The sequence below is a fragment of the Cynara cardunculus genome, assembly GCF_001531365.2.
Source record: "Cynara cardunculus var. scolymus isolate 2C chromosome LG 3, CcrdV1, whole genome shotgun sequence".
NCBI classification, from domain to species: domain Eukaryota; kingdom Viridiplantae; phylum Streptophyta; class Magnoliopsida; order Asterales; family Asteraceae; genus Cynara; species Cynara cardunculus.
In genome coordinates, this window is record NC_037530.1 from 26,422,270 (window position 1) to 26,434,164 (window position 11,895).

The 11,895-nt window shown below is 37.3% G+C and overlaps 1 protein-coding gene across 1 annotated transcript; it reads left to right on the top strand.

Moving 5' to 3' along the window:
* Positions 1-501: 501 nt before the first annotated feature.
* On the top strand, positions 502-1,583 carry LOC112509969 (transcription factor HEC2-like). Its single transcript, XM_025115205.1, has one exon. It carries the CDS (start codon positions 658-660, stop codon positions 1,423-1,425), a length of 768 nt encoding a protein of 255 aa, XP_024970973.1. The 5' UTR covers positions 502-657; the 3' UTR covers positions 1,426-1,583.
* Positions 1,584-11,895: the final 10,312 nt, after the last annotated feature.

Below are 11,895 nucleotides of genomic sequence, written 5' to 3' on the forward strand. Positions count from 1 at the left end.
TATATATTGAGATAAAGAGTATGGATACTATACATATAACACACACACATATATATATATATATATATATATAAAGAATTATCACGTTCGCATATATATGAACATGCAATGAGCAAACGTATTTTATATTGAATTTATTATAACATCAATCATCTATTCTTTCACAATCAAACTTGGAATAATTTAATGGATTTCAATTCGTTATAATTTGGGAATCGTCAATAATTTTGATTTTAAAATACAAAAAAAAACGAAGTTGGAAAGTTATCGAGAAAATAAAGAAAAATATAAGATCACCAACTTTGTGACATCGGAATAGCATTTGAATGATTTATATTTAATAAATAGTGATACAAATAAAACATATATATATATATATATATATATATAATAATCAACCACTTGTTATATATACTCATAGAGTATTCCTGTTGAGTTGATAGGCTGTTCTCACTACAAAACTAAACTCATATCTCTAACCCTAATACTCTTCTTTTATCTCTCTGCAACATTCTGCTACAACTACCGGTCTATCTCCCTCTTCTCTTTACTTTACCCATCCCTCTGCCCCTGCCCATTAGCTTTTCAACAACACTACACCACCCATATCTCCCTTTTTTCCATTAGGGTTACTATAAAAGGAAAGACTATCCAGCAATGGACATTGAGTTTCTGAAGTCCATTTCCGAGGACCAAACGGAGATGATGATGATGATGCAGCTCGAAAAGCTCCCGGATTTCTGTGGTATCTATGCTGATGATCAGACCCCATCAACTGAGTTCACCGATCAAGGAAGTAGCAGCTCCACCAATCTGAATGCTAATATGTCGCATTTGATGGAAGACTCTCATTTTGGTTCACCAACGTTCATGAACCCATCGACAACCATTTCGTTCACCTCCCCGACACAACCCCCAGGTGGTGAGATGCAGTTTTTGTCAAGTTCGCGCTGGAGGAGTGGTGTTGATGGAGAAAGTCAGTCGACGGTTGAGCAGAAGCGGAATTCAATGGCGGCGATGAGGGAAATGATATTTCGTATAGCAGCGATGCAACCGATCCACATTGATCCAGAATCCGTCAAACCACCCAAGCGAAGGAACGTGAAGATATCGAAGGATCCGCAGAGTGTGGCAGCTAGGCATCGAAGAGAAAGGATTAGTGAGAGGATTAGGATACTACAAAGACTTGTACCAGGCGGTACCAAGATGGATACAGCATCCATGCTGGATGAAGCCATTCATTATGTGAAGTTCTTGAAGAATCAGGTGCAGTCACTGGAGAAAGCCAGCGAGAACCGCCCTGCCACCACAGCTGGGATAGGTTTTCCGGTGCCAATGTCAAGTGGGAATTACATTTCCATGGGAACATCAGCGAAAGGTTATCAGCAATCGGCACAAAATGTTCAGAACTATTTAGGTGCCTAGATGAAAAGAGAATTATTTCTGGGTATAAAATGGAACAAGAGGGTTGGTTTTTTCTTTCCTTTTTTAACATTAAGAAAAATCATAGAGACATGAAATCTTAGGATTTGGAATCCATGCAAGTTGTACTATCCTTATAAAATAATCACTCCCTTCTCTCACTAAACTGACATCAATCCAGGTTGTGTTCATTGAAAACCAATCCATACTTATGTGAAATTATAGTATTAGAAGGCTTTTACTCTTGATGTGTCTGATTCATTAAGAAGAAGTTGGGATGAAATATGATAAATTAAAATAGTGCCACACATGTTTAATTCTAATATAAGTCTGAAACGGCCACTCTTTTATGATGAAAATGATGGGAACTCAATTATTCAAATTAGAGAAAAGGAACCCAGATAATAGCTCAAGCTATTCAAATATTCAGTGTTTGTTTCTCATTTATCATGAAACTATATTGTCTTCCTCACTACCCTACCATGCCTCTCTGTTGTCAAGACTTAAAGATCTACTATGTATTTGTGTGTGAAAGAGAAACATACCAACAATGTGAATATGCATTACAACAACTTGTTATGACGGGTTTTATCTCTTGTGAAACAATATGTTGTTAAAACGAAATTGAGCAAGAGAATAGGACTCGAAAAGAATATAAAACGTCTTTTTGGTTCAGTTTTTTCATAAACTACCATCTATTGTTGTAACGAAGCTGATTTTGTTACGATCCATTTAGGTTAAAACTGTAGTAAAGCTCGTTTAATTGTTGCGGTAACTAGTATTATGTAGCTTAATCTTTAAGAATTAGGTGTTGAGAACACAGCACTTAGAAAACGTGTATTTTGGTGTATAAATAATGGTTCTGTAGAAGACATGGTAGAATTGGGACCATCTGGAGAGGGGTATGGGGTTGTCATGTCCATGATTTTCAAGGTCAAAGGTTGAAAAAACACATAACCATTTTGGTACAATTTTTGAAACTTGGATACATGAGTGTCCATTTTATTCTTGTAACCAGAAACAACTCTATTTGCTCTTTCCAATTGTAATATTAAATAAGAGTTTGTTTTAAATACAACTTATCGTATTTGTACAACAAATACAACTCAATAAATTGAAATATTTATGAAAATGATGAGAGTTCATTTATTATGATTTAAATATTTATGAAAGATGATTACGATTCATTGATTATGATTAATATTTTATATTAGAAAATAATCAAAACTTCTATAAATTACATATTCATTAAATAAAATGGACGGTTAAGATTGAGTTGTATTGATTGTACAAATGTAAAAGGTTGTATAATAACACACATCATTAAACAAATATATAAAACATGTATCTATCGATCTTCTCATTATTTGCAAATATATGTTTTTCCAAATATACTAAAAAGAATATTTAATTTTTAATAATCTTAGTGAATAAAAATAATAATATTTTATTTTATAATTCGTTTTGCGTCATAATTAAAAGAGTGGAATTGTTTTTTTTTTTTTTTGGTAAGGGTGTCCGGGCCAAAGCCCGACTAATCCCCGGCAAATTTGGAGGTTAAACATGGCCCCACTTAAATGTCGCCAACACTCTCCTCCTAGAACTCGAACTCGAGTTCATGACTATGTCATGCCTAAGCCTTTACCACTAGACTGAAAGGTCTTTGACAAGAATGGAGTTGTTTATATGCATGGCATGCACCTTCTACTATATAAATCCGCTGTGATTACCCAAATGTCAGCAGTGTGGCAGGGGTGCACCGGAAGTCTCGTGGACCTAAGGATCTGGAGGCGAAGAGTGGTGATTTTGAAGTCTCCTCACCACCAATTGGAACAGTGCAAGCAAAGCAAAATGGTTCTTGCACGAGGATATCACGTGAACTACTGACACACACACATATATATATATATATTATATATATATATATAAATATGTAATATATACATAAAGTTGATTTACTTTGCAAACCATATTATTTGTATAAATCATATAAACATCATTCAATCAATTATAATTTTATATTTTGTTTATTTTTTATAATTATAAGAGTTTGATTAATTATTTTTATTTTGGAGGGTTGTTAGGTTTGAATTTTAAAACTTAATATGTTTTATTCATTCTTTATAATTTTGTATTTGGTTTGACCTTTGTATTTGGTTTGACCTATAAATAGGATGCTTAAGTAGTAGAGAGCTTAATTGAGATTAGCATTTATAATTGAGCTTTGAAGAATATATACATAGTTTGACTTGTTGACTTTTTCTCTCAAGATTCTTAATCTTGATATTGCCATTTTATGTGTTATTGAAGATTGCATGAAGATTGATTGAATATTGATACTTTCAATTGGTATCAAAGCAATCTGCAACGTTATTGGTTGAAGAAATTGCACAAGATTCGAGATTTTTCTGCACAAATTTATGGAATTCCATCGACTGTTCTTGAGAATATTCATAGTGTTCTTGAGTTCTTCGACTGTTTCATTACATTCCTTCTCAATTCTCATTCATTTTTGTGATTTAGAAGCTAAAGTTTGGATTACTATGTGCGAATTGATGATCTGAATCTTTCTTATTCATATAATTTTGTGATTTGATCATTGTTTTTAGAGATTTGAAAGAATTTTTGGGATTTGAAAAATGTTTTGTTCTTGATAAAATTCATAAAATTTTGGTATTTTGATCCATTTTTGGTTGTAGTTTCATGAAATTTGGTGTTTGTGATTGAAGAATTGGTAATCTGATTTGCACTAATACGTAAACATTTTGACCGGATTTCTCAAACATTCAGTTATCTCCTTGTCCGGATGTCCCGTTAATCGGACACCTCCTTGACCGGAATCTGTTGTTTATCGGATATCATCTTGTCCGATTTAGTGATTGAGGTTTGTCAGAAATCTGTAGTCCCCCTGTCCGATTTAGCATACATATTGCTAGCCTCTGTCCGAATTTCATGTAAATCGGTTGCCTCTTTGTCCGGTTTTAACATAATCTGATTATTGGCTTGACCGGATTTGTGACTTGTGTTTTGTAGTCTGAGTGAATTCGGAAGCCTCCTTGATCGGGTGTCTCTTTGTGCGGACTTATTGTATATCGATCACTTCCCTGTCCAGTTTTGGCTGTAACCTTGTCCGGATTTTCTATAAACCGGTAGATAGTCTGTCCGAATTTCCTGTTAATCGGAAATCTCTTTGACCGCACTTGTAGTGTTTCAAAGTGACCAAGTGTATTTGACTTCTTGTTCGTACTAAGCGTTCACCGACAGTCACCTTGTCCGGATTTGGTCATGTCCTTTTGTCCGTATTTGATCCTCAGACAACTTCATTTCTATAGTGACCAGATTCAATCTAGTTGACCAGTTTGTGTTTTGACCATATTGTCTGTATTTGTTGTCCGAACTTCTTATTCGGATAAAATTTGATGTTTTAGAAAATTTGTCTAAGTGTTGGAATTTTTTTAAAGAATTTTGTGTGTGAATTTTGTGGTATTATTTTTGGATATTATTTCTTTGATCAATTTCTTGAACTTCAAAGATTTTTTGTTTGATCAATCTCGATTTTAAATGACATCAATTTTTGAGAGAGAAAATAAGGATTTTAAAGAGAGTTTTTGAATTAGAGAAAGTTTTTGAATTAGAGATAAGTCTGAAGGAACAAAAAGAAAAATATGTGAAGGTGTTTTATGAAAATCATGGTAATTTTGTTTGGGCTAAAGAGTTGAAACAAAAGATAAAGAAATTTGAAAAAGAAAAGAAGTTTATTCAAGTTGAGATTGATGTACTTCTTGGAAAAGATAAATATTTCAGTGCAAGTCAAAAGAGATACTTTGATCTGTTAAAAGACAATTCCAGGCTGAGATCTAGAATTTTATGAACTTGAAAAGACTTTAGAATTTGAAAGAAAGAGCCAGAGGAAGAAAGAATAAAGCAGATCAAAGAGAAGTATGAGCTGAGAAAGAAAGTCAATAAAGCTGAGAATGAACTGAATGCTGAAAGGAATTTTCAAGGAAATAAGAATGATAAATTGATAGAGATTGAGAAAAAGTTTGAAGCTGAAAGGAAAGTGTTTGAAAGCAAGATAAAAGCTTTAGAGCTGAATGCTATATTGCTTTCAAAACAAATCTCAGATTTTGAACAAGTTATCATCTTCGAACGATCCAAGTTTGATAAAGAGAAGAAGGAGTATAAAAAACAATGTCAAAGCAAGCATTTGGAAATGTTTGACAACATTGCATAAAAGCATAAAACTCTAAATGAAGATAAGAGAGTTTTTGCTCTAGAAAAGAAAAATACTGCTAAGAAGAATGTTGCAATTGTTAAGGAGCTAACTGAAAAGAAGAATCGCTTGACATTGCTTCAGAGAATGAGAAGGGAAGTTCAGAACAAGAGAAGAAAGAATTTGAGAAAGACAGGAAAAGTTTTGAGAAGATGAAGAAAGAATTGGAAGGTAAGTTCTTGGATACTTCAAAGAAATTGTCTGATTTAAAGACAGAACATGTTGCTAAATTGAATCTGAGATTTGAACTTAAGAAGAAATATGATTTAGTTGCTGATGAGAGAGACTAGTTACTTAAGAAAGTAAAAGATTGTTCTAATTCAAGTGCTGAAAGCTCAACTGGTTCTTAATCTCAGTGTAAAACTTGCTTTTATAACTGTTCGAGTGACAAATCCAATAGTTATTCAAGCAGTTCTAAATCAATTGTTTCTAAGAACAAGTCTCATATTTCTAATAAGTTTTTATCAAGGGTATGTCATTGGATCAATCAATAATTTTCAAATATAAAACAAGTTTGGATTAATAAAGCTGATTCTATTGTGTCACATAAATCTGTTGTATCTAAGACTATTCTTCCTTGCACTGTAAAGTCTACTAATTAATTGATCAGTCTTAGCAAGAGAAGAATTCGATGCTCAACATGCAGAACAAATGACTTTGTCAACAAGAAAAAGTTCAACAGATGGTATGGGAACAACGACTATGAGAACAGTTGGAATTCATATAACAGGTATGATAATGATTGGTATGGTTCTTACTGCAAATCTGATCTACATGTTAAGAGTGCTAAAAAATATTATTTGATAGGAATAGATGGTATGACAGTTACAACATCCCTCAGTCTAATACTAACAAAGTAGGACCCATGTTTGTCTGGGTACCAAAGTCTACTTAATATGTTTTGCAAGTGTGTCATATGTTGTGCTAGCAAGAAATATCATTTATATGATACACTGATGCAGGGGGGTATGTAATTTATCTGAATTTAGTTTCTGAACACCCAGTTTAGGACCTCCTCTTCAATTTTGAGCTGAAATGTTTCTTTTCATTGAGTACAGGAAAATAAGTTTTATGTTGGTCCCGTGAGGGTCTACAAGAAGAGAAACAGTTTGTAAAGGGGGGGATGAATACGGACACAATATTTTCAAATTTAAAATATATATTGATAGAGAAGATCAATACAGATTTTACAAGATTTTTTGCGGAAAGATAAGGTAATAAAAACATATCTAAACAATCTTTGGTTACACACAAAGTCTTAGCAAATACAAGAAAAGAAATTGCTGTAAAGAAGATCCTTTACTTAAGCTAGAAAATGCTTGAAGTAAGAATTAGGGTTAGAGAGTGAGTTGCACACACTCTGCATGGAGAAGAAACACTTCTATTTATACCCAGTGCATTAAATGAACATTTAATGCAATATGGTTGGGTTAGAGTGCGTGTCAAGCCTTAAGAGGAAGGCTTGTCCTTTGCTACAGTGAATAGTACAAAAAGCACTATTAATGAGCAGACATCCTTACTTAAAGTTGGTGGACGAAGAGTCGACTAGTCGGCTCCGTACCGTACTAACTTTCATAAGGGTATGAGTTTTGTCCTTTGTGTGCATAAGGACATGACAACAACAATCGTGCTAAGCAAGCTCCCTTTGATCGCTGAATGCTGGAATGACCTGAAGGTCTCATCATCATTCGCTGAAGCTTGAGCAGTCTTCACACATATGTAGACAGGCTTGTAATCACTGAGTACCGCTTCAGATCACGTATCTAATCTTTAGTTTCAGTCTTCGACGTTTGCTGAAGGTTCTTTGAGTGTTGTCTTCTTGAAGTATTGTTGTTTCTGATAGATTTACAGTGCAAGTTCTTCAACTATCACTGAACATACTCAGTAAAGATCGCTGAAACTGAAAATACAGAAACATAAATACAACGTATAAGTAAAAGGGATTATCATCAAATCATTTGAGAGAGAGGATCAACAATCTCCCCCTATTTGATGATAACAAGATAACATAAAGAAGATTATCTTATCAAATAATTGTAATGAAAAGTTACATACAAAGTGCATATCCTTTTTTACTATTTTGGGATCTTTTTCAGTTTGGTCAGTCTTAGCTTGGGAATTTTTCTTTAAGTTATATTCTAAGAAAATTTACAAGTACGAAACTGAAACTGAAAGCTTATTCACTGATTTATAGATTGTTAGTGAATGCGAAAAGTAACACTGGAACTCATAGACTTGTATCCTTATTACTTTTTTCAGGGATCTTTTTCAGTGAAATACATGGAATACTCATTTTATTAATCATAGAAAATATTACAAGTATTACAGTACATGTCCAGAACTTACAAAATATAAGTACAATCACTGAAAGTAGACATAGTACACAAAGTTACAAGGAAAAGTGGATTGTTGTTACAAAGAGAAACTATTCTAGAGATCTTAGATCTATGTACCCAGGTACATTTTCACCAAGTTTTCTTCGACGTAGGAATTCCTTTCGTATCTTCAGATCTATGACTTTTCCAGGCATGCTATCATCTATTTAGAGCAAAAGATAAACCAAATGATCCATTGGACATAGATGTAGCTCTGACATTCTCTAAAATTTGACTTCGCCTTCATAGTCAAGGAATATAACTCCTAACTTAGGTTTAAAATGCACAGAATTGGGTGTAAAGGGACCCTTATCTGGCAACTCAAGATTCAGCATAGAATTGCATGTACTCTTATGACCCTTCAGGACTTCATCTAAGGAGAACCTTGTTTCATGTTCATTCCTCAGGAATGGTCCATCATTAGGATCAGAGAGCTTGAGTTTCTTCTTCCCACATTTCTTCAGAGTTGGCCGGTCAAGGACCTTGACATACCTGGACATCCTTTTGATAAGCTCGCTGATAGTGTTCTCGATAAGTGTCTTGTGTCTCGACTTGGATTGCTGAATGACTTGTCTGATCTCCATCCATTCGCTGTATCCATAGCGGCCAATGTAGGAAGGCTACTCGGTAACGACATCAAGATTGTCCCTGGTGATGAGTATTGGGACCAGTGTTCCACCGTCTTTAGAACGTCCATTGATGCTGACGCTGATAATCGGGCGGGCACTGAGTCTCTTTTTCAATTTTGCTTCGCTCCATTGCTTGTCCTTATCCATTAGCTTCAGGTTCTTCTTGCGTTCAGCTTCTGCAATCGAAAGAAGTTTAGCCTAGGCTTGGATAGCATTCACCATTTTCTTGGACTTTTTCTTGGGAATGACTTTTTCAGCTAGTGACTTGGCCAACTTCAAGCTGTCTTCAGTCTATTTCTTTTGAAGCTCTAGCTCTTCTTTAGCCCTTAATGCCTCGAGTCTTTCAGCTTCAGATAAGAAGTAAAACTCACCACCACTAGAGGTACGAAGAGGGATTTTTACTTTAGTCTGGACGAGTGATTCCTTCAGCTGAGACATCTGCTGGTCGGTAGGAGCACGAGAAGTGGGTTGATCATGTACCCTCTCCAGTCGACCGCAGGTGGTTGATGGAATATGAAATTGATAATTTGAAATAATTACTACTTGAGAGGTAGAGTCTTCAAACAAAGGTTGTTGAGGGATTTCGAACAATACCTTCAAGTTCCCTTCTTCAGTGACCGGCTTGTCTTTTGACTTGGGGTCCTGGTTCCCTAATAGAGTCGATTCACCTTTCCTTTGCTCTCCCTGGGATGCAGAATCCCCGAAAGTAACACCTTTGGTGACGGTTGATGGCTTCTGGAACTTGATGGTAAAGTCATCTTCATCATCATCGTCGTCGTCGCCATCTAGATCATTTACGGTGTCTGGAATGGTAGGTTCATCATCGTCTTCATCATCATCTTCATCATCATCACCAGCAATAGTGATGGTATGGGCATCATCCTTAGGGATGGCATCGACATCCTCAGCTAGAGCAGCTTTGGTGGTCGGGATTACAGGAGCAGCAACTGCTTCAGCTCTAGAAGCCTCAGCTTCTACTGCAGTTGTAGCTGATACTGGACCAACGGCCTGAGAAGGGGTAGGCACAGCATCGGATGATTCACCAGCGTTGGACCTCATCTCCCCCTCTCTGGCTAAGACTTGAGAGAATTGGCCAGAGAGTTCGTCCAAGCGCTGACGYTKGAGAACCATTTAATCCTCCAGCCTTTGCAAAGCATTGGCTAGAGTTGTCGTTGCCTCACGCGTCTCATGGAGCTGGGCGCGATCATCAGCAGAGAAAGAGGGTGCGATTACTGGAGCTGGTTGACGGACAGTATCCAGGATCTGTTGAAGAAGACCAGTCTGCTGATCAGCTCTAGCCTGAGCATCGTCAGCCTTGCAGTGAAGAACAATAATGGCGTCGTTATTGGCTTGAACAACTTCTTGGAGAGTCTGAAGATGACTTTGAACTTCTTGAACATCCGCCTGGAGGGCAAGGAAGTTCGCATCAAGATCACCTTGATGGGGCATCTCTTGGTGAACTTCGTTGATCCTGCAGAGGACGGTATCAACGGCTGGAAGGAGAAGTTTGATGTCTGACGCCATATCATAGTCATCATCGACATCTTCATCTCCTCCATCATCTTTCTCTCTTTCTTTCTCTTCCACTTCCTGAGCATCAAACTGATGCATCGAAGAAGGACCTGCAAAAGAAGAAGTGTGAGCTGAGGGCTCAAGGTTAGAAGAAAATAAAGGGTAGGAATATGGAATACCTGAGGGGCCATCAGTGACATCTAAAGGATTGTTACTGGCGTGAGCAAAGATGTCCTCGAGAGGATGGACATCCGTATGTTGAGGAGCATCCTCAGGTCCAGTGGTGCGCGTCTCAATATCAGGGAGGAAAGTCGCTGATATATCATCGACATGTGTAAAGACCAAGGAAGCAGGAGAAGAGAAAATGATCGAGAAGAGATGTGGGTGTTCAGCGGTGGCGGCGCTGATATTTACACTTTCAGTGATTTGGGTCACTGAAGTGATTGGTGAAGGTACCACTGATACGACAGTGATGGGAGAAATCACTGAAGAGCTGGGAGGGTGAACAGAAGACGCATCGGGGGTAAGGCTTGTTTCAATAACTGAAGCCTTTTGAGAGTCCCCAGCTAGTGATGTGGTTGTCCCCTTTTTGGACTTCTTGGCTCTTTGAGGAGAACCAAGAGTTGGTTGAGAGGGTCATTTTGAAGGGGTTTTGGTAACTTGTCTAGACGCCGGGGGGGGGGGGAGGGTTTGCCCTTGTCATGGCCACCTGAGGAGAAGAGGTAGTGATGGACACAATGGAAGATAGTGCCACATCATTGTCCCTCAGCTTATGATCCAGAATCCTTGATCCAAGCTTGAAAACCGGAAGGTTACCTTCTTTGGGTAAAGAGCTTTAAAGCTCTTTGAAAAGACTATCGAAAGAAACCTGGTGTAAGGCACCACCTTTTCTCGCTGGCGCTTGTTCAGCTTAAGCACAGGTCATCGAAAATGACCGCAACATAATTTATATTGCGAAGCTGAATCGCAGATACGCCTATGATCAAGGCGATCCTAGAGGCCTGGTTTTGACCTCCAGTTTTTCCACCCATGCACTGGATGAAATGAGAAAACAAGTATTGCCAGACAGCTGACATCCTGTTCTTCTCAATCTTCGTCAGGGACTTCAGAGGGGCGTTGGAGGCCTTCCTTCATTGGCCACTGGTAGCCAATGGCATCAAGAAAGTTGATGATCTCGGTGGTGGAGGGTTCGCTGTCGAAGGGACCCTTGGGAAGACGGAGAGCTGAGCGGAGTGTAGACACACCAAAGTTCACTTCCATACGGTTGAAAGTGAAATGGATTTGCTTCATCTTGCGTCCAGCATCGTCTTGGACTTCGACAACCTCAGTAGTGTACAAGAACTGCTGAAAAACTTCCTTGACCATGAGGGGCTCATGGTTGAGAGCGTAGCCTAAAGACGATTGCTTGAGAAAGTCAGCCGCATCTTGGTAATGTGCCTTAGAAGAAGGTATCTACAACAGGGCAATGTGGTTGTTAGCCTTGATGAAGATCTCGTCAATAAAGAGGTTGACAGTCTTGGCAGCCATCTGTTTGTATCAATAAGAAGTAGAGCAAACAGGTTGTTAGAAATAAGCCAAGAGGTTATGGTTAAGATTATAGAACAAGTTTTTGAACAAGTAAAAACTTCTTTTGAAAAATCCTTAAAATATTAGGGTTTATCAAGTGGAATGTGTATAAAGAAAC

Coding starts and splice junctions, on each gene's coding strand:
- LOC112509969 (XM_025115205.1), top strand. CDS start 658: ATGGACATTGAGTTTCTGAAGTCCATTTCCGAGGACCAAACGGAGATG.